This window comes from Capricornis sumatraensis, chromosome 20, assembly GCF_032405125.1.
Source record: "Capricornis sumatraensis isolate serow.1 chromosome 20, serow.2, whole genome shotgun sequence".
In the NCBI taxonomy this organism is placed as follows: domain Eukaryota; kingdom Metazoa; phylum Chordata; class Mammalia; order Artiodactyla; family Bovidae; genus Capricornis; species Capricornis sumatraensis.
Window position 1 is genome coordinate 53,562,575 of NC_091088.1, and position 22,092 is coordinate 53,584,666.

Consider the following 22,092-nt stretch of genomic DNA (forward strand, 5'->3'; position numbering starts at 1 on the left):
GAAATCTCCAAGACACAGACCTCAGGGTGAAGCCGGTGCGGCCATATTGGCTACGGGAAATGCGGAGGCGTTGCGACTGCCCCATTTTCAATTAGGGCAAGGGGCGACTTCCGGTTACCATTTTGAGTGACAGTAGAGGCGGAACTCTGGCTGACAAGCTCATTAAGGGCCGGGCTCCGAGGGCACCTCCCTGAGAGCGACTGAACGCTAAGCCCGGCGGGCGGAGGCAAACCATCGTAGCCCCGCCCCCGATTTAGGGCTCCACCTCTCGGCCCCACTTCCGTCGGGTGAGCGTCGGTAGGCGTCGCTGCCGTAAACCGGGCTGTCGGTTTGCCGCATCACGGAAGATGGCGGCCACGGCGGTGAACGGGGTGGCCGGCACCTCGAGCTCGGGGACTGCGGCGGCCTCGGGCGCGATCCTGCAGGCCGCGGCCGGCATGTACGAGCAGCTCAAGGGCGAGTGGAACCGGAAAAGCCCTAATCTTAGCAAGTGCGGGGAAGAGCTGGGCCGTCTCAAGGTAAGGATCGGCCGGCGGTGCTTCGCGGGGTCCAGACCTAACCGAGTTTCGCGCTCAGGGGGAAACCGCGCGAGGACGAGACTAAGGCGGACTGGGCTATCTAATAGGGTGAAGGATTCAGAGGAGCCGAGGTGCGGTTTGGAGGCACGTAGATGTGAGAGGGACCTCGAACGGACTAAATGCGGCCCCACGGTAGGGAGTGATGGAGAGGGTGTTTCTGGCACACCGAGTGAGAGGTTAAAATTTTGGTGCTTGGAGGCCTGGCTGGTTGGAGTGGTTGGATGGGGCTGTCAGCTTTTGTGATGTAGGGTTCTGGCCGCCACCAAGTGGGAAATGAGGACTGGACAGGGAGATGGAAGAAGGCTGAGATGATGGGGTTCGTGGTTAAGAACAGGCTAAGCTGGGGTCCGAGAAATCTGGGGCTTAGGGATAGATCTTTGGAGAGAGGGGCCCAGCTAAGTTATGAGGGCAAGACTGAAGCTGGGAAAAATGCTCTTAGAGCAGAGGACCTTAATGGGGCTCGGGTTGCTTCAGGCCAGGTGGAAGGGGTACAAATACAGTGGGCTGGACCACGTTGCTGAGGGGAGTGGTATCTGATAAGGGATGATGTGTGAGCTGGACCATAGGAAGAGATTAGCCCCCTTTCCTCCTTGGTGTAGGTTGAGGAGGGTAGCTGGTCCCACCCCCAACAAGGTGTGGGAAAGTGTTGCCAAAGAACCGAAGGTGCTAGTGTCTCCCCTCTCCCTTGATTCCACTGGGTCAGGCATGGAGTCGGTCTCCCCAGTGGGTCTATTAATACTTGTAACATGAAGTCATCCTAAATGAGCCCACATCATGTGTCCAGGCCCTGATCTGACTGACTCCTTTAATACTCATAACAACTTTATGAGTCAGGGATGATGGCTAGTTCCATTTTCTAGGTGGGAAAATGAAGGCCTAGATAAAAGTAAATAACTCATACCTAAAGTCCCATCTTCTTTCTTTCCTTCCCCTGCCCTCCTCTTCAGCTAGTTTTGTTGGAGCTCAACTTCCTGCCAACCACAGGGACCAAACTGACCAAGCAGCAGCTCATTCTGGCCCGTGAGTGTCACTGGAGTTGATGGGGGAGGTTTATGGACTTGGGTCGTGGCAGGAATGGTAGCAGTGGCGGTCAAGGTCGGGACTCTGGTCACCTCCTGAGAACTTTCTCTGTTGCCTACAGGTGACATACTGGAGATCGGGGCTCAGTGGAGTATCCTACGCAAGGACATCCCCTCCTTCGAGCGGTACATGGCCCAGCTCAAATGCTACTACTTCGATTACAAGTGAGAATGGACCTGGCCCCTAATTTGGGGTGTGTGTGTGTAGCAGCTTCCCTGGTGGCTCAGTGGTAAAGAATCTGCCTGCCAGTACAGGAGATGGGCAGATGCCTGGATTGGGACGATCCCCTGGAGAAGGGAATGACAGCTCACTCCAGTATTCTTGCTTGGAACATCCCATGGACAGAGGAGCCTGGCGGGCTACAGTCCATGGGATCACAAAGAGTTGCATGCAGCTGAGCACACAGTAGTGTGTGTGTTGGAGGGGGTGGGTGGTTTACATGGCAGCTTTATATCCTTGTTGCTCTAGCCACTTGGGACATCTTCCTTCGCCTGGGAATTCCCCCTCTGCATAGCTGTGTGCCCAGAAGCCTCAGGGTTTGTGGTTGGCCTGGAGGGCCTGAGTCTGGGATTATGCCATCCAGTCTCAGTTACCCTCTGGTCTGTCTCCTCCTTCACATTCCCATTAGAAATTTCCACTCCCCAAGGTAGCCACCGTCCCGTTTTATCTGCCTTGATGCCAGCTTTGCCCTCTTCCATTCATCCCTCCATGGCAGCTGGGAGGATCTTCGTGACACTAAAATTTGACCATGTTGATTGCCTGCTGAGAACCTGTCATGAGTCTCTGTAGCACTCAGGTTTCAGACCAGGCTCTTTCCTGTGGTCTCCAATGGGGTATCAGCCCTGACTCTTCTGTCTGTGTGTTTCCCATCCCGGCCTTGTCTCTCCTACTGGACTGTGAGTCTTCTAGAAACAGAAGGGTCTTGGTCACTGCTGGGTCCCAGCACAGCCTAGTATGGAGCCTGGCCCAGAGCAGAGACTCACTGATTGCACCTTGAATATGAAACTGAATGGTTTCATAACCGAATGGGGTTTCCATGGAGACTGATGGTTAAGAATTTGACAGAAGCAGCTAGAAAAACCGAATTTGAAGCTGTTTTCCCCCCTTCCTGATTATATGATCTTGGGCAAGTGGCTTCATCTCTCTAACTCTCAGTTTTCCCCCAGAAGTGAAGGTAATGCTTATTAATATAATCATAATTAGCACTTCTGTGATATTTGTTGGGGCCAGATACCATTCTAATCACTGTATTTGGATTAAATAACTAAATCAGTTAACCCTATTCATTTAACCCACCTCTATTACAGTTAGGGGAATGAGGCTTAGTCACTTTACTGGAGTGAGGTCACTTTCTAGGGCCCATATGATTGTGACTTCTTTATGTCTCTTTGAGCCTCAATTATATCTGAAAATCCAGGAACTAGTGCTCCTCCAAGGAGAGAGCATCGGGCAGTCATCAGGGTGGATCCCTGGTACCTGTGGTGTGGGGAGCTTGGTTGGCACCTAAGCCCTCCTTACCTTGGATTCCCACTCTGGTCCATAGGGAGCAGCTCCCAGAGTCAGCCTACATGCACCAGCTTCTGGGCCTCAACCTCCTCTTCCTGCTGTCCCAGAACCGGGTGGCTGAGTTCCACACAGAGTTGGAGCGGCTGCCTGCCAAGGACATCCAGACCAACGTGTACATCAAGCATCCAGTGTCCCTCGAGCAAGTGAGGCTGAGGAAGCGGGAGGGGAGGGCCTGGCTAAAGGGAGCGGCGCAGGGAGAGACACTCGGGAGGGTTTCCTGGAAGACTAGGCAGGGCTCAGCCTGTGGACTCATTTGCCCATTTTTCCAACACATATTGAGCCCTAGTCATGTACACAGGCACTTTGGTTGGTTTTCCGACTGTACAGTGAACCAAACAGATCAAATCTCAGATCTTATGAGGTTGATGTTCATCTGAGGAAGCAGATAGTAAACAAAATGATTGTGTGTGTGTCTGTGTCTGTGTGTACATACCAGGGAGGGCTTCCTAGGAGAGGAGGACCCCATCTGCATGGGGAATGGTGACTGTATGGCAGAGAGTATTCTGGCAGAGTGTAGATTCTGGAGGCACTGGGATTACAGTGAGGCCTCAGTGGGGATGCCTCTGTGCTGCCTCTTCCTCACCCTCTCTTCTTCCCCACCGTTCTCTACAGTACCTGATGGAGGGCAGCTACAACAAGGTATTCCTGGCCAAAGGCAACATTCCCGCCGAGAGCTACACTTTCTTCATCGACATCCTGCTTGACACTATCAGGTGCGTGGGGGGCCAGGGCCCTGCAGAGTATAGAAAGAGCTTGGACTCCAGAGTCAGACAGTTGTCTGTTTGAATCCCATTTGGGCCACTTGTGATCTGGGGAGGCTGGGCACATGAGTTTCCTTTTCTGTGAACTGGAACTGGTCATGAGATGGTGGTAAGAGCCCTCCTCTCACTCTGGGCCGTGTGTGTGTATGGGCCCATAGAATTCGATCCTGAGCATGGGCTTGGTGCCCAAACAGTGCTCAGCTCAGCGCACAGACAGAGACCTTGCTGCCTTTCTCATGGAAGTACTCCTTGAGTCATCTGGCTTCACCTCAGGTCACCTAAACTGTGGAACCTCAGTTTTTCGTTCTTTAGAATAGGGCCACCAAATCCTGCTAGCTCCTTGGGGGTTGCTGTGTACACAGGCAGCACTGCATGGGCGGATGGGAATGACGTGTACAAGTCCACATGTTCAGGTGGCATCACAGTTGGTTCACGTGGGCAAAGCACCAGATTGAGTGGAGTTCTCATTCCTCCAGTGACAAAGCTGGGCCCAGAGAGGTGCGGGGAGTGAGGAGGGGCAGTTGAGTAGGTTTAGGTTATTTTTAACTCTGAAATATTTCTACTCTCTGCAATGCACAGGGAATAATATAATGAGTGCCCACATACCTACCACCTGGCCTAAGAGATATTAATAAAATACTCACAAACAGGCAAGCTCCTCCTTGTCACTGGTTTTTGCCCAGAGCTACCCCCTTCTCCCATTTCAGTGGCTTGATGTCTTGCTGTTTTTTAACTTTAGTGTTGACCTCTTAAAATGGGTACAGAGAACCCCCTTGGGATTGGATCCTGTGGGGGAGGGTGTTAGGTGAAGAGATCCCTTTATGTGAATCTGAGACTCAGTTTCAGCCAAGCCTGAAGTCCTCATGGCTAGGAGTGAGAATCTGAGCCTGGGCCCAGGAGTCCTAGAGACCTGAGTGTGTGCCCTGCTGTGCACCTAGGTTTGCAACTCTAGTCAAGCTACTCTCCCCTGAGCCTTGATGGGATAAATGGGGCAGGTAACATATTTCAGCCATAAGTGCTGAACTGAAGGGCCAGGCCTTGTCTGTGTACGATAATGAGACTCATCTTCCCCCAGGGATGAGATTGCTGGTTGTATCGAGAAGGCCTATGAGAAAATCCTCTTCACTGAGGCCACCCGGATCCTCTTCTTCAACACACCCAAAAAGATGACAGACTACGCCAAGAAGGTGGCTGGGGTGGAGGTCAAGGGACCATAGGGTCCACTCGCTAACAGCAGGGTGGGATGGCCTGGAGGGACACTGGAGCAAGACTCCAGTTGTGTGACCTCAGGCAAGTGGCCAAACTTCTCTGAACTTCAGTTTCCCTATCTGTAGAAAGGGGCGAGGGTTTCATGTGTGGGATGAGCTGAGCCCAGCACCTGCCACCAGCCGGAGGGGGAGGCTTAGCGCTTGATGGTGGCTGTCCTCAGAATTCCTTGGAGAGTGCAGCTTTTCCCCACAAGACTTTGGTTCATTGGCTCTGGGGTGTTTGTGTGGGAGCAGGGTCCCTGGAGGTGCTGCTGCTTGTGGTGGAGTAGCCCTGGTGACTGACGAGGGTCACGATCAGACTGGAATAGGTGAACCTGAACTTGGGTGATGGGGACAGCTGATATCTAATGATTGTTTACTCTGGGCCAAACATTGTTCTCAGTACTTTTGATTCATTTGAATCCCCACAACAGACCCAGAGAGGTGTGTGATTAGGGTCCCATCTCAAACATGGAGAAACAGGGGCACAGAAAAGTGAAATTACTTGCCCAGGGTTGGTGAGGAAAGTGAGCCAGGGCCTCCATGGGTAAGTGCTGGCTCGGGGGCCTGGGGAGGGTGTGTGTGATCACCCCACCCATCTCCCATCTCTCTTTTCTTGCAGCGAGGGTGGGTCCTGGGCCTCAACAACTACTACAGCTTTGCCAGCCAGCAGCAGAAGCCGGAAGATACCACCATTCCTTCCACAGAGCTGGCCAAACAGGTCATCGAGTATGCCCGGCAGCTGGAGATGATCGTCTAGAGTCCACCAGGCACTGGGGTGGGGCACGGCTTGCATTATTTAAGGCAGTTGCAGTGCAGAGTCGTCCCCCCCCCCGCCCCCCCGCAATAAAGATGGATTGACATTTTCTTTCTTAGGCCCTTGTCGCCCCAAGTGGACTGGTAGGGACATAAGTTCTTATTACCTCTGAAGAACTTGGAAGTTTGAGGGCACGAGGAAGTCTGAGCTAACCTTGGATCAGCCTCTTTCCAATGGCCATTGCTCAGAGTCTCCAACACAGATGGCCTGAGGGAGGGACAGGCCCCAGTAGAGGGACTCTTGAGGCTAGCTGTGGACGTTCAAAGGCCAGGCCAAAGTACCAGTGTTCAGTGAAGGGGGCGAAATGTCCTGATATTGAAAAATACTTGCAGTGATTAAACCAGTTTTTTAAAATGACATGCTAAATCGACCTCTGTGAAACAAAAGGCACAAGGTCCTGGCCTGGGTGGGCCTTACTCCCACTCTTCTGAGCCAGTGCTGTGATGTAGGACCTCTGTACCTCCCAGCCTGTTTTCTGCCCTTGAAGTTCTCAAGGTGTTGAAGGCAGAGGCCAAATTTGACTGGGCCATTTGTGGGTTGTGGGATTTTCAAGATTTTCTTTGAGTCAGTTTTCCCAGCTGCATAATGGGAATGATCATTCCTGCTTTCCGGAGTGATTTGGGCTAAACCCTGAGCTTGGCACCAGAATGCCTGGAAATGGGGTTGATGATATTTAGGGGGGAGAGAACGTCTCACCTGCGGGCTCATCAGTCCACATGCTGGATGAACAGAACCTCCCTTATTGCTGGTCTGGGTCCAGCTTCTTGTTCCCAGGATGCGGTGCTTTCAGGGAGACCTCTGCCCCACCTCAGCCCTCCAACCCTTAGCTGGTGACTGATAGGCATCTCAGCATCTGGATAGCTTTTATTACCAAGGAGGGGTGGCAGAGGGCATTGAGCAGACTGCACTCAGTTGGAATGGGTCGCCTGCAAGTCATAGTGCTCCAGCCCGGCTACCAGGGAGCCGGCCAACTTGATGGTGGCGACCCAGGGTGGCTCACTCAGGTGGTTGGTGGGCGTGCTCAGCCTACAGGGAGGGTAGAATCATCAGAACCTGTGTGGCCAGGCCTTTACCCATTCTAGGCTCCACTCTCTCCATCTGTATGAGAGACCATGACTGAATATCCCAAAGGGAGTTTAGATCTGGGCTGTATCTGAGGAACAAACTTAGTAGGAAAGAGGGCTGAGGGCTGGTGATAATGGTTCCCCCAACTCCCCCTCCAGGCCCCAGCTGAGCCCCAGAGGTTCCAAGGGAGAGGGTCTCCCTGTGACTCAGGACTCAAGGTCCAACAGACCTGGATGATGACCAGATTTGAGATTAAGGGGTGAAGGAGAGGTAACCAGAGGATGCAGTGTCTCCCCTGAAGCAGCATCAAGGGTAATCTCTGCAGGACAAGGACTGGGACATCAGCGCCCTCTGGTGGTCAAGGACTGGAGAGGTCGGCAGTCTGAGGGACTAGGACTGGGGCTTCCTTTGGAAGCCTGCATTTATAACCACTTGGTTCCAGAAGACCATCATCTCTTCTGTCCCTGAAGAGCTTGAGACATGGTCCTTCTTAATCTCATTGGGGACAGGGTCAAGGAAGTGCATAGGATCAGGCCAGCAGGGACCAGTACCCCTGATGGCTCCAGAGAGTAACAAGGGAGGTTATCCGTCAGAGGTCTGGATACTAAGGGGCTGGGCCAAGGTGTTTTCTGTCAGGGAGCAGTGTGCTATCAAGGCTCCTATTGGTTCTGAAAGATTGGAGTTCAGTTGGGTTTGATATGCAGCCAAGGGGAGGGTCTGGGGGCAGCTGGGGTCAGGAGGCCAAAAGGTTGAATGGGGCCCTCCAGGAAAGTGAAGTTCAGGACTTGGAGGGGTATCCCCTTTCCCTCCCTCCTCCCTGACCTCCCCTCACCAAGCAGACACGTTTCTTGGCAGGCGGCGGTGGCGTGGCTGGTGGCGGCAGTAACACTTGCAGGGACAGGAGTTAAGCACCTGGAAGGGTGGCCAGTGGCGCGCGGCGCCCGAGTTAGCTGTCCCCGCCGGAAGAGCTCCGCTGCCACCACCCCCTGCACCACCGCTGTCAGTCACAGTAGTGGCTGTACGATCGCGGGGACCATCTCCGGGGGCGCCATCCTCACGCGGAACCGCGCGGGCTGCACGAGGACCCTTGTTCCTGCGAGTGCGGGTCTTGACTGGCGCGGGCGCGGGCACGGGCGCAGGTGGCAATGGCTCGGCCACAGTGGGAGCTGGAGCCGGGGATGGGGCCGGGGCCGGGGCCGGGGCCGGGGCTGGGGCTTGGTAGGCAGCCAAGGCGGAGGACAGAGAGGGAGCCGGGGCGGGAGTCACGGCCGACTCCAAGTAGCCCGGGGCGGGCGGGAGCGTCACGGGCAGCGGCGTTGGCTGGATCACGGGCGGCTGCGGTGTGGGAGGCGGCGCTGGAGGTGGCGTGGATGGTGGCGTGGGCGGCGGCGGCGGCGGCAGCGGCAGCAGCTCCGGCGGGCCGGGAGGCCCTGGGCGCACAGGCTCGCCATTGGTGGGCGCCGGGAAGATGAACATAGGCGGTGCCAGCAAGGCGGGTGCGGGCCTCCGGGACCCGGGAGCAGGATGCATCTGCCCTGGAGCAGGTGGTGCGGAGCCCCAGGGCCCTGAGAAAGCGGCTGCGCGTCGTCTGGGCGCCCCGACGCTTCCGCCAGCTCCATTGAAGCGAAAGTGGCGTTCAGGGCCATCAGGAGGGCTCACCCAGTCAAATTTGGGCTTCGAGCCTGGGAAGGTGGTATAAGGTGGCGGCGGAAGGGTCCGGGCGTGGGACGCAGGCGCCGAGGGGGGTCCAGAACACCCCTCGCCGTCTCCATCACCGCCCTCTGCTTCCTGAGTTCCCCGAGGCACCTCTCCCGAGGGGCGAGAGGCCCCAGGAGCGAGGGGCCCCTGTTTCAGGACTTCAGCGTAGGAGATAGCGCCCGAGGCGGCGAAGAGCCCGCCGCCGCCGCCGCCCCCCAGAGAGGCTTTAGCGGCTAAAGAACTCGACGCTGCCGCAGGGGCCAGCTGGGGCCCCGACTTGAAGGTGACTTTACACAACAGACTCAGGCCGGGCTCGGAGGCCGCAGGCCTGGCCATTTCGCCCTCGCCTGCTTGGGGAGGTGCCCCCCTGCGGGCCCCGCTGGCCGTCTGGCCCTCGCTGCCGAGTCTGGCCTGGGTTTCTGTAGGGGTTGCGGCGGGTGTGGCCAGAGCAGGAGTGATTCTGCGGTCCGGGGGCTGCCCGTCGGAAGGTGGCGGTAGTGGTGGCTTCCGCGGCTCCAAGGGCGGCGGAGTCGGAGACGGGGCCCTCGGGACAGGGTCTAGGTCCTCTTCGGGTAGTTGCCGGGACGGCGGCGGCAGCGGGCGGAGGCTCGGAGGGTCACCCTGGCCGCGATGACTCGCCTCCAGCAGACCGCGGATCCGGGGCACCGGAGTGCCCGTGGGTTTTCGCCACTTAGACGGCGCGGGCAGCAGGGTCCCCACGGGGGGCGGGGGTGGTGTGGAGACCGCGGCCGCAGCCGCCTCCTCTGAAGGGGGCGTCACTGGCGAGGGCAGTTCTAAGGTCAGGGGCAGGGGTGAGGGTGAGGCCTGGGGCTCCGGGGGTACCAGGAGTCCCGGGGGCGCGGAGCTGCCAGGGAACCAGACGCCCAGCCCGCGAGCCAGGCGCATGGCCGGGGAGGAAGGGGTCACCTCGGGCTCCACCAGGGATGTCCGGCGGGAGTCGGAGGACCGGTCCGAGGCCTGCTCTTTTCTGGAGCCCCCGCCCGCGGACGGCTCCGACTGCACGTTCCCCATTTCTGACGGAGGTCGGGGACTGTGGTCAGAAAAACTTCCGCCAGTTAATCTGCCAGGGCTGTGGGGAACCCCCCGAAGCTGGCTGAACTTGGTCCTGTCCGCCAGCACCGACTCAACCCTTGTTCCTCAAGACCTACTCAGACACTGGTTTCTCCCCGCATTCCTGTTCCCTGACTCTTGACGTTCACGCCTTCTTCCTCATGGCCCCATACAGCTAGCTCCTGCTCAGATACTTAGTCTCCCATCCTCTTAGTGTACTAAGGTCCGGTCTCTGTGTCTCTGGCTGGTCCCTCATATCACATCCCTACACTGTGGCCACGTTTCAGGTCTTTAAGCTCCAAGATATAGGTCTTGCCCGCTTCCCTGGCAATCACGCAGGCCGCGACACTCATGATGTCGGCCTCTGTAGCCTATAAGGCCTACAAAGAGTTCAAGCTTCTTTTCCAGAACTTAAACTGGGCTCCTGAGGCCCAAGCCCCGCCCCCGCCCTCTTGTCCCGCCCCCGATTGTCAAAGAATCGGGCCTTCTCAAGTCCCCTCCCACCCCTGCCCCAGGTCTGGCCCCGCCTCCGCTTAACAATTTCTGGTATTCTTGTCAGTCTAACCCCTCAGTCATCACCTCTAACCCTCAGATCCCTCTCTCTGTGTTGATCATTTGGTCCTGTCCTCTTCCCGGCTTTAATCCTAAATTTCTTTTCCCGCTCCTAGTCTAGAGGCAGGCCTCACATTCAGGCCCCACCCCTTTCCCCAAGCTCCTCCTTGGCTCCTCCTTCGCTCGGAGGATGCCACTCACCAACTCCTCCAGCTGACCAAAGTTCAGACCGCGGCCCCCTGGGCCCAGGGCAGGGCGGGAAACGGCCGTAGCAGAAAATAACCGAAAAGAACGGGGGTGCGGGTGAAGGCAAGTGGGCGAGACAGCGAGGGCGGACTCCGAGATCTAGGCCCCGCCCCCGAGCTCGAGGCTCCGCCCTCCTGTGAGCCAGCCTAGCACAGCCCCTTACGAACCTGGATCTCCCTTTGAAATACTCCGGTGTCTTCTTCCCCGCCCCCCAGACCTCGTAGTCCTAGGCCTCAGCCCTTTAGAACCTTCTTTTAGCCCCGCCCATTTACAATGCCCCGCCCCTCCGTTATTACCTCTCCCGAAGCCCCGCCCATTACGAACTCTGCTACGTAGCTCCTCCCTTTTGGAACTCTCCTTCGTCCGGCCCCTAAAGACAATTTACTTATAAGCTCCGCCCTTCTAAGACCTGGCAACCTCTCTTCCCAAGACCCTCTCCTTCCTCGGGCCGGCCTAGAAGGCCCTTCCTCCGTGGGCCCGCCCCTTCCCTGACGCAGGCGCTCGTCCGCGCCTTCGGCGTCCGCACCCTCTCCTCTAGGCCCTCCGACCCCGCCCCCTTGCGAAGGCTCCCTTCTCGCCCCACCCCTTTTCGAACCCAGTCAGGCACCCAGCCCCTCCCATTTAGAACCACAAACGTAGACCCTCGCCTCTTTAGAATCTTGAGACCAGGCTCCGTCCTGGACCCCTTCTCCATATCCTCAAGGGCCAATGGCGCGGATGGGTGGGAAAGTAGGGGATCCTGTCTGGATCCTGAGAAAATGCGGGCTGGGGGGCTGTTCGCTAGAGCCACTGCCGGGCTCTAGGACCCAGCGGGCAAGTGCGCCTGCCTCGCGTTTACCCCTCCCCCAAGCCGCCCCCTCCCCCCCACCCATCTTCCAGGTTCCCCCTCCCTCCCCCTGCGCCCCGGCTCCCGGTGCCCGTCTCTAGCGCCGCCGGAGCCAGCGAGGGAGCCGGAGCGAGCAGGAGGAAGAGGAGGAGGAGGAGGCCACGTCGCCACCGCTCGGAGCCCGGCCGGAGCCTCCCAGGCAGGTGCCGAGGGGGGCGAGGGGGCGGGGGCTGACAGACAGCCTGTCACGATGAGGGGGCGGCCTGGACCGCGCTGCCCCTCCTGCCCACCGGGGCCCCCCCAGACCCTGACTGGAAGGAAAAGGAGGTGGGGGCCCCTGAACTGCGCGGCAGCCATTTGGGGTATCGGTCACCATTTAGGGGGCCTGGACTTCCTCCGAGGACTCCCCATTCATAAAATTCCGTACTGGACCCTCACCATTGAGGAACTCAGGGGACCACTCCCCCCCGGGGAACAGCTGTGTGAGGAGCGTAGGGCATCCAGAAATCCCGGCGTCCCATCCCAGTAGGCCCGGGAGAGGACCCCTGCCCTCTTTCTCTGTTTCACCTGTTGTCGGGGGAGGCGGGCGGACAAAGGAAGCAGCGTCACGTGACTGCTCATTCACAAAATCCCATCCCATTGAGAAAAGGGGGCTGGGGGCGCTGCAGCCTCCCCCTCCCCTCCCGAAGGACTGGGGAAACCCGGCAGCCTGCTGGTAGGGGAAGGGGCTAGAGCTCGTTGCTGGGGTCCTCAAGGCCGGGGCTCCATGGTCCCTGCGCTAGGTGGTAGTGAGGGGTTGGACGCTGATCCCAATTATGGGCGGAGGGCTACGTCCCCTGAGCTGGGGGGCGGGGTAAAATGGTTCTGAAGGATGCTGGGGCGGGGAGGGAAAGGAGGAGGGATCAGTTCCTCAACCCGCAATCTCTCCCCCTTGCCTTTCCTCGGCAGGGGCCTGAGGGAGCAGGCTTGATTTTTGTGAATGAAATGCTCTCTGGATGTCTCTCGATCGCCCGTTTCTGGCTTCCTCTGCCTCCATCTCTCTTTCGGCCTGTCTCTGGCCATTTCTGGTTCTCTCCCTGCTCCTTGCCCATCTCCCGTTGCTGGGTGACTCAGTGAGCTTTGCATCCGGTCTCATTCATAAATCCGGGAAGGGGTGGGGGGGGGTGGGGAGGAAGACAGCCTGGGTTTCTCACCCAGCCAGTGGCCTGGGTGGCAGGGTGCGGAGGCAGTGTAGGGGGGACTGGAGCTGAGTTGATGGGCTCTAAGAAAATACATATGCGCAGGCACCCAGCTGTGAGGGGGACGATGGGTGGGGCTGTGGGTACGTGCTGAGGGAGGAGAAGGAGATAGGGTTGATAGGGGATGAGCAGGAGGAAGAAGGGAAGTGGAAGAGCGAAGCTCTGGGGGTGAGGATGGGGAAGATGGGGAAAGGGAGGCAAGGTGAGTATGGAGAAAAAAGGTAGATATGGAGAAGGAGGTAGGCATGGGAGAAAAGAGATGGCAAGAGGAAGAAAGAAGCCATGCTGGAAGAAGGTGGGCATAAGAGAGGTGACGGGTATGGGCAGAAGGTGGGCATGGGGAAGGAGGTGGGTGTAGAAGGTAAGGGGAGTGTGGGTGACTAAGGAGACAGTAGATCGGGCTGTGAGGGATGAAGAGGGGCGGTGAGGGCTGGGGAAACACTGACTAGGAGAGCAGGAATGACGCTCACTGACCATGTTGTCCCTGTCCCCCTACCTCCTCCAGGTACATGGTTCGGGTCCGAGCCGTGGTGATGGCCCGAGATGACTCCAGTGGGGGCTGGCTGCCTGTGGGGGGCGGGGGCCTCAGCCAGGTGAGCGTATGTCGGGTCCGAGGGGCCAGGCCCGAGGGGGGGGCCCGCCAGGGGCACTACGTCATCCACGGGGAGCGCCTCCGGGACCAGAAAGTGAGCCACCCTGGGGCGTGGGGGTGGGGTGGGGGTGTGGGGAAGTAGGGGGATGGGGCTGGGAATGCAGAGGTGAGGTCAGGTCATCTCCCAGCCGAAATCAAACCCGGGTGTGGGATGGAGCTGGAAGTGACTCTGTCCTCTGGATGAGAGTGGGGAGTTTGGGGACTATTGAGGGTGTCAAACAGTTCCCGTCCCCTGTCACTGCCCACTGGACGGCCACAGCAGCCTGCTCACTGGTCTCCTTGTCCTCCTGCTCCCTCCCCCAACCTCAGCCTGTTCCACTGGGGCTGGGCTAACACCTGACTCAGATCGTATCCCTCTTCGGCTGGCTCAGAACCCTCCCCCTGGCTCCATCTTGCTCAGAGATCCTCACCACGGGAATTTTACACCACCTGCCGCTCTGCCCTAAGTGTATTGGAGGCCTTTGGTGGGGGGACCATCTGAAAGTGTCACATAGGGTTTACCATCCTGTTGTGGGTTCAGCAGGAATATTCTGGGCTGTCTGGCATGAAATGGAAAGAGACTGTTGACGTTTCAGCTGGGGATGTAGTAGAAAGGTTTGGATTGTTTGAAAAGGCTTGGGGTAAGGGTTGCATTTCAGAGCAGGGGTTGGAAGGAACAGTGTAGGGGGATTTGAAATGGTGTGGAAAAAATACGGTGATGTTGGGCAAGAAGATGGGAGAACATCTAGGGTGTTGACCAGCATCTGAGGGGAAATCTGTGGGATTTTGATAAAAAAATTTTGGGAGGTGGTATTTGGGGAGATTACTGGGGCATCAGAAGGGGATTAACATTTTGAGATGTTCAGTAAAGCTTGGGGAGTACAATTGAGTTAGATGGGTGATATTGGCTATCAGAAGGAGGTTAACATTTTTTGAGGCATCCAATAAAATTTGGGATGCCCACTGAGATATCAGAGGGAGGGAGATGTTAGGAAAATGTAGAGATCAAGGGTTTGGGAGGAAATATTAGAGTATCAGAGGTGTGCTCAATACTGGGGTGTGATTGGGGTTCAAGGGTGCACCTAGGATGGGGAAATGAGATTTATGAGGTGCTCTGGCAGGAAGAGAATGTCTGACTTGGACCCTTCCTGCCTGCCTCCACTTCAGATCACCTTGGAGTGTACCCTGAGGCCAGGCTTGGTTTACAACAAGGTGAACCCCATCTTCCATCACTGGAGCCTGGGTGACTGCAAGTTTGGGCTGACGTTTCAGAGCCCGGCCGAGGCAGATGAGTTTCAGAAGAGCCTGCTGGCAGCGCTTGCTGCTCTGGGTCGAGGTGAGTGGTGCAGGTGGTGGGGGCTGGAGCCTGGGCTGGTTTGGGTGGGGGGTGGGAGAAGCCTGGCCCCAAGAACTCACTGCTCTGCCTCTCTCCTGACCCCAGGCTCGCTCACCCCCTCCTCCTCCTCCTCTTCCTCCTCCCCTTCCCAGGACACCGCAGAGACCCCCTGCCCTCTGACGGTGAGTCTCCTGGGTGCAAGGCTGCTGGGAGGGCAGGGGGCTATTTCTATTCTGCAAACATTCTTGAGCACCTACTGTGTATCTGGAACCATGCCACATGCTGGGGACACAAATTCGGGCCAAAACCGATTAGTGTCAATTTCAATCCCAGTGATTTTAGTTTTTCTGTTCTATCATGATTTACCCATTCATCCAAGGGTATTTATTGAACACCTTCCATAAGAAGTGTTTTAAGCACTGGGGATACATCAGTGAATAGAATAAAGTCTCTTTCCTCGTGGAGCTTCTATTCTAGTGTGGAAAGGCAGAAAAAAATTTTAAGGTATACTATAAAAATGGATAAATATTAAAAGTAAACAGGTGAACAAATCAATGGGAAATCCAACCTTCTAGTTGCTCAAACCTTGGAGTCATCCTTGACTCCTTTCCTTTTTTTAATGCCCCCTCATCTAGTCTGTCAGCACATATTGGCTCCACTTTCTTTTTTAAAAAATTTGGCCTCATCTCACAGCACACAGGATCTTGGTTCCCCAACAGGCATGGAACTTGGGCCCATCAGTGAAAGCACCAAGTCCTAACCACTGGGACCTCCAGGGAATTCCCTGGCTCTACTTTCAAAATTATCAGACTGTGCCTCCAACCTGGTGACTAGTTAACCTCATCTCCCAATTGGACTGTCTCATCAGCTGCTCATCATCAACTGCCCCCCTCCTCCATCTCCTTTCCCCCCACACAGCCAGAGGGACCCTACTGACATCTAAGTCTGATCACGGATATCCTCCACTTAGAATCCTACCGGGGCTCCATCTCACTCCTGGTAAAGGACAAAGTCCTCACAGAGGCACATAAGACCCCACACCAGCTGGCCCCCTATTAATCTCCCTCATGCTCACTAGGCTCCAGCCACATTGGCCTCCTCACTGTTAAGTCAAAAGGGAAAACAGATTCCTGTTTCAGGGCTTTTGCACTGGCTGGTCCTCTTGTCTTGGAACATTCCCAAATTTCCACATGGCTTATTCTCTTATTTCCTTCAGGGCTTTACACACGTAGTCTCCTCCTCAGTGAGGGCCCTGCCTGTTTTTATTCAGTAGCTAAGTTGCATCTGACTCTTTGCGAACCTGTGGACTGTAGCCCACCAGGTTCTTCTGTCCATGGGATTTCCAGACAAGAATACTGGAGTGGGTTGCCGTTTCCTAATCCAGGGGATCTTCCCAACCTGGGGATCAAACCCGGTCTCCTGCATTGGCAGGTGCATTCTTTACCACTGAGCCATCAGGGAAGCCCTGAGGCCTTCCCTGAGTAACCTGTGTAAAACTGCAGTCTCCTAATGCTCCTTATCTTGTTCTTTCCCCCATCTTCTAAGATAGTTTTATTTCCTCTCCCAATAGACAATTTTCTTATCTATGACTTTACTATCCACCTCCCATGCTAGAATGTCTGCTCCAGGAGTGCAAGGATCTTTTGTTGCTTTCATGCTGCATCTTCAATGCTTAAAACAGTGCCTGGTAGACAGTAAGTGTTCAGTAAATATGTGTTGAATAAATTGATTGAATGAATAAACGCACATAATGTCGGATTCGATTTGGCCCTTGCTGGGAACAGTGGGAATGTCTCAAGAGCACATGTAGGAACAAACTTGGTTCCCTGGGCAGAAAGGGGGGCTTCCCAGTATAATGGGAGATGTAGAGGGGTCTACAAAAGTCACCCAGACAGATCCCATTGAGTGCTTTCTCAGGAAAGATGCTGTGCTTTCTGTGCTCCATCTCATATCCTCCCAATGGCCTTTGCAAGCTTGGCAAGTCATGGGTGCTCAATGAATGTTTATTGAGGATAGTAATCTGTTGAGGTAGGAGTAATTCCCAAGTCACAGAAAGGAATGGAAGGTCTGAGAAGTGATGTTTCAGCTTGTAGAGGACACAGCTTGGTTTGGATGGGAAGGAACACATTCTAGGTGGGTGGAACTACCCCACTAAAGGTGTGGTGGTAGGCAGGAGGCAGGAAGGCAGCTGATGGCCAAGGGACAGGGGTTCTGAGAAGGGAGGAGGATTTGATGTTCTGTAGGTTGGTAAGCTGAGCAGATAAGAGGGAGTCCAATTATCATAACCATTTCCCACTCTTCCTGTACTTCAGGCATGTTTATGCCCTTTACAGTGGGTCCTAACCACATCCTTATGAATAGACAATATTATGATCCCCATTTTACAGAGGAGGAAACTGAGGCTCAAAGAGCTGAGCTCACTTGCCGGAGGTCACACAAGCAGTCAGTGGCATTGCCGGGGCTTGAACCCAGGTCTGCCTGGCCACAGAGCCCTCGCTCGCAATGGGAGGGGGTCTATATAAGGGCATCGGCTGTGCCAGAGGTCCCGGCTCTGAGGCCGCCAATCTCCCCCAGTCCCACGTGGACAGCGACTCCTCCTCCAGTCACAGCCACCAGGAGACGCCTCCCAGCGCAGCGGCGGCCCCCATCGTCACCGTGGAGTCAGCTTCCGGCTTCGGGCCGGCCACGCCCCCCCAGCGCCGCCGCTCATCAGCTCAGGTGGGGCTCCCGGGAAAAGGAGGCCAGGCGTCGGGGTCCCGACATGGGCGGGAGCTGAGGCCGCAGAAGGGCAAGAAATCACAGATTCCAAGGAATGGCTGACATGTCTTGTGGCGAGGGAGCTTAGGCCTGGGAAGCTTAGTTCCTGGGAAGGTTGGGTGAGGGCTTCCCGCGTGTCTCCTGCGCTCTTGGAGATTGGAACGCTCTGAATTCCAGAGGGGTTTAGGGGAGGACTTGGACAATGAATATATATTAGGGAGTTGGTGGTACTCATGGAAGGAGTTCTTTAGTACTTAACTCACGAGGAGTGAGACTCAGTATCCAAAGGAGTAAAAGGGACCTGGTGACCAAACTCCTGCAGGAGAAGGAGAAGGAGGAGAAGATGGCTGGGGTCCAGAATTCTTGAATCTGAGAAGGGCTGGGTACAGGAATCCTGGATCTTGAGAAAGGACAGGACTGAGAGCCTGGCCCACTGGGTTCTTAAAGTTTGGGCTTGTGTCTGGAGTCTTCTGTCTGTCCCTGGGAGTGGAGTGGGCTGAGAACTTAGAAGTTCGGGACCCCAGGCAATCAGGATCCCAGTACAGGATGCTAAGATAAATGAGGCCTGTGGCTGGGTCTTTGGATTCTCGGGTCTTCTAAGGCCGGGATGGATTGTGGTGGCATGTTGGGGATCACAGAGCCCGTTAACCTGTTCTTCTGTATCTTGGTCCCACAGAGCTACCCTCCGCTCCTACCGTTCACGGGGATTCCGGAGCCTTCAGAGCCCTTGGCTGGGGCAGGAGGCCCGGGCTGGGGCGGCCGCGGCTATGAGGATTACCGGCGCGCGGGGCCGCCCGCACCCCTCGCCTTGTCCACCTGCGTCGTGCGCTTCGCCAAGACCGGCGCTTTGAGGGGCGCAGCCCTAGGGCCCCCCGCAGTCCTACCCGCCCCTCTCACCGAGGCTGTGCCTCCAGCACCCCCGGCTCGCCCACCCCCAGGCCCTGGCCCGGCCCCTGCTCCAGCCAAGGCCTCCCCGGAGGCGGAGGAGGCGGCGCGCTGCGTGCATTGCCGCGCGCTCTTCCGCCGTCGCGCTGATGGTCGTGGTGGCCGCTGCGCCGAGGCCCCGGATCCGGGTCGCCTGCTTGTGCGCCGTCTCAGCTGCCTGTGGTGCGCTGAGAGTTTGCTCTACCACTGCCTGTCGGATGCCGAGGGCGACTTCTCGGACCCGTGCGCCTGCGAGCCGGGCCACCCGCGCCCCGCCGCGCGCTGGGCCGCGCTGGCTGCGCTCTCGCTCGCGGTGCCCTGCCTCTGCTGCTACGCGCCCCTGCGTGCATGCCACTGGGTCGCGGCGCGATGCGGCTGCGCCGGCTGCGGAGGTCGCCACGAAGAGGCTGCGCGGTGAGGACGGCCTGATGGGTCCAGCAGCCGGACCGAGGACCCAAAATTGAGGGTCCGGGACCCCGGACTCCGTTCGGACCCCAAACCCAAACCTAGGCACACCCGGAACTTGGAGCTTGAGTTTGGATTGAGAGACCCCAGACCTGGAACCTGGACCCCAAATGTAGGACTGAGAGACCCCAGAACCAGCTTCATTGGGATGTCTGTCCAAGAGATTCCAGGCCCCTTGAGTTCTGGCTTCCCCATTCTCCACTCCCACCCCGACCTAGACTAAGGAGATTCCAGGGATCCCCAGACTCTTCACCCCAGGCAGGCAGGGAGCACACGGATCCCTGAGAGCCGGGCTCATCCTGACTCCCTGTTCAAATTACCAACCTAGACCCCCTTCATGCCTGGCACCATGAACCCCGTCAGATTACAGCCCAATAATTAGGAGTGGCCAGAACGTGACCCTACCTGTATACAGTTACTCCCAGATCTTAAACCATAGGACCCGGAATCACCCCCCAGTGATTCTTGAATGCACCTAAAACCTGGGGTACCTGTATTTAAGATGTTCTTGTAGCCCCAGGACTTCTTAGACACCAAACCCTCTTAAGATGCCCTGAGTTCTTGGATGTGCTCAAATGGCTGTTCTCTCACCCAAATGACTTGGGAGATCCACCTCAGAGCCCTCCTTCCCACGTGCACATGGCCCAAGATCCAGAAGTCAGACTCCGAGATGCTCTGTGAGCCAAGGATCAAAGACCTCTGTAGACCCACCCATCCCAAGCTGGTGTTCCCAGGGATTTTCACTTCCATATATAGAACTCTGAAGTCCTATATATGTAGGACTGAAGGCCACCAGTACCTCAGGGTCTAAGACATAGGTCCCAACCCCTCAGATACCCTTCTTCCGAACCTCCTTGGACTCGGATTTCAAGCCCCAGATCATCCTGGAATCTTCAGCTTCTTTGTTCCCACATATTCCCAGTCCCCAAAAGGCTAGGAGCCCAGTTCCCAGAAGATGGGACGTTCATGGCAACTCAGACCTCTGACCCCTTGCCCCTGAGTGGCCCCAGAGTACTTTAGGAGCACTCAATCCAAGCCCCTAAGGTGCCATTGACCCTCCAAATTCAGAACTCAAGCCTACACAGTATTGGGATTGTCCCTGACTCAAGACCTTGGTCCCTCCATGCCAGAGACAAATCTGAGGTGCCCTGGAACTTTCGCACCTTCAGATCCCAGATTTTTTTGGATTCCAACCTCTCTAGCCTGATATTTCCCAGGCCCAGCTTGTGCATCTCTTGAGACCTGCTGCCCGTTGAATCCTGCCGTCCACAGGTCCCTGAAACCCCAAGGTCCCAGACTCTCGGAATTCTAGTCCTAAGGGCCCCAGCCCAAGTTCTCAGTATCATACAGAACTACCCCTTTACCCTAAAGGGAAAACAAAAAAAAAACATTTTGAGCTAATGTTCCTGGATTCCAGGACCACCCAAGAGCTCCCTTGCTCCCATATCTAGGAACTAGCATTGCCATAGATGAGTGTGCAGGCTGTTCACTAAACAAAGGCTCACAGCCAAGGCTGTGAGCGGGGCTGGCCATGCTGTACCCTCAGTGGAAGGTGTGCATTTGTGTAAGTTGCACAAAGGCAACTAGATATGGCTCTATTGGCACAAATGCCCATGGGTGCACACTCACACCTATACACACCCACACCCACACAATTCCCAAGCCTTGCAGACTCTCTCCCAAGCCCAACCTTGAGTCCTAGCCTTAGTCCAAGCCTTTCATGTTCTGCCCCTCTGTTAACCCCTTCACATCCATCTCAGAGTTGGGAGTTGTTTCGGAAAGTTTGAAAGCCTGGTTCATGGCCTTCTGGGAAAAGACTCCTGGGAAAAGGGGATTCCAAGATCTCTTTCTCTTCAATGGAATGGGACTTCTAGTGTACCACGGATCTGACAGCCTGTATGGGGGAGATCACGGTCTTGGAGCAACACAATCTCAATGTTGTATGGGCTTGGGACCTACATCTGGTCCTAGGCATCTTGAAGTGTGCCCTTACCTTTCCTCATTACCCAGACCTGGATGGCCTTGTGGGGGTTCAAGGGATAGGTCAAGGGGGCCAGAGGGATGGATCCTCCTGTCACTTCCTTTAAATTATTAACTATTTATTACATCCGGAACCTGTGAGATTCAGCTCTCTCAACCAGACCCTGGGATGGGTGAGAGAAAAGAGGGGTGTCCCTCCCATCCCCACTCTGCCCAGCTCTCATCAGTGTCAAACCCATCAGAGCTGAGGGCAGAGGGACGAGGGGCTGGGGCAGCCTGGGTCCCCATCCCCCTCTCTGTGCCTCGGTCTCCTCCCTTCCGTGGTGGGCGGGGGGAAGCTCCATTCTTAACCTACCTCGTTTTGGGGAGGGGTGGGACGGGGGACCAGAGTGCTGTAAGGTGCTGTGGGATCTGTGGCTGAAGTGGCGGGGGCTGGGGGAAGGTTCCCTGGCTCCCACCTCCCAGCACCGCCTCTCCCAGGTCTCCCAGTCCTGCTCCCTGCTAATACCCACCTCTGATCCATGATTACTCTTCATCACCCCTAAATCAGGGGTGTATGGAGGGATGACCCTGGGAGCCAGGAAGACCTCAAAACCTGGAGCCCCCAGGCCCAATTTCCCAGCTGCTTGCCCCTCAGATTGGATGCTTGGCCCTCAGGCTTGGGGGAGGCACCTCGACATTTATCTTCCTGATCTTGATTCTAAGCCAGTCTGTGACCTCAATATTGTTATCAGTGCAGGCTGAAGTAGTGGGGGGAGGATGGGGGCCGAAGACCAGCCTTGTCATCAGGGGAGGGGGCATGAGATATCGGCTCCAAGAAATGTCTGTGACAAAGTCTCAGCCTGTGTTCTTTATTTGCATTGATGCACCCCATCCTCTCACCTTCCTGAGTCACCAGACCAGACAAATCCTCCTTTCCCCTTTTCATCCTTTAGTCCCAAGCAGACCCTCTGGGTGAATTTTATACATCCAGTCACTCCACAGGTACATTTACTGAACACTTGTTGTACACCAAGCCCTATTCTAGGTGCTGGGGATAAAACAGTGAACAGAAAAATTCTTTCCCACAAGAAACTTATGAACTTTGTAGTGAAGGAGACAACATGTGAAGGAGATAGCATGTTAGTGAAGGAGATAACATATTAGAAATGATATATGCGTGCATGCTGAGTTACTTCAGTCATGTCCAACTCTTTGACTCTCTGCAACCCTATGGACTGTAGACCATCAGGCTCCTCTGTCCATGGAATCCCC

The 22,092-nt window shown here is 56.1% G+C and overlaps 3 protein-coding genes across 3 annotated transcripts; 2 read left to right on the forward strand and 1 right to left on the reverse strand.

Annotated features, from left to right (window-relative positions):
• Window positions 1-290: 290 nt before the first annotated feature.
• PSMD8 (proteasome 26S subunit, non-ATPase 8) lies at window positions 291-6,333 on the forward strand. The gene is made up of 7 exons (XM_068992442.1): window positions 291-518; window positions 1,526-1,598; window positions 1,720-1,822; window positions 3,202-3,367; window positions 3,837-3,937; window positions 5,061-5,172; window positions 5,855-6,333. The coding sequence occupies exons 1-7, from the start codon at window positions 348-350 to the stop codon at window positions 5,990-5,992; spliced, it is 864 nt and encodes a 287-aa protein (XP_068848543.1). The 5' UTR covers window positions 291-347; the 3' UTR covers window positions 5,993-6,333.
• Window positions 6,334-6,957: 624 nt separating this feature from the next.
• GGN (gametogenetin) lies at window positions 6,958-9,844 on the reverse strand. The gene is made up of 2 exons (XM_068991709.1): window positions 7,947-9,844; window positions 6,958-7,075 (listed from the first exon to the last, which is right to left on the reverse strand). The coding sequence occupies exons 1-2, from the start codon at window positions 9,842-9,844 to the stop codon at window positions 6,958-6,960; spliced, it is 2,016 nt and encodes a 671-aa protein (XP_068847810.1).
• A 3,071-nt stretch (window positions 9,845-12,915) lies between these two features.
• Window positions 12,916-18,811, forward strand: SPRED3 (sprouty related EVH1 domain containing 3). Its single transcript, XM_068993301.1, has 6 exons — window positions 12,916-13,040; window positions 13,251-13,431; window positions 14,544-14,712; window positions 14,818-14,894; window positions 17,287-17,430; window positions 18,146-18,811. Exons 1-6 carry the CDS (start codon window positions 12,973-12,975, stop codon window positions 18,809-18,811), a joined length of 1,305 nt encoding a protein of 434 aa, XP_068849402.1. The 5' UTR covers window positions 12,916-12,972.
• The last annotated feature ends 3,281 nt before the right edge of the window (window positions 18,812-22,092 follow it).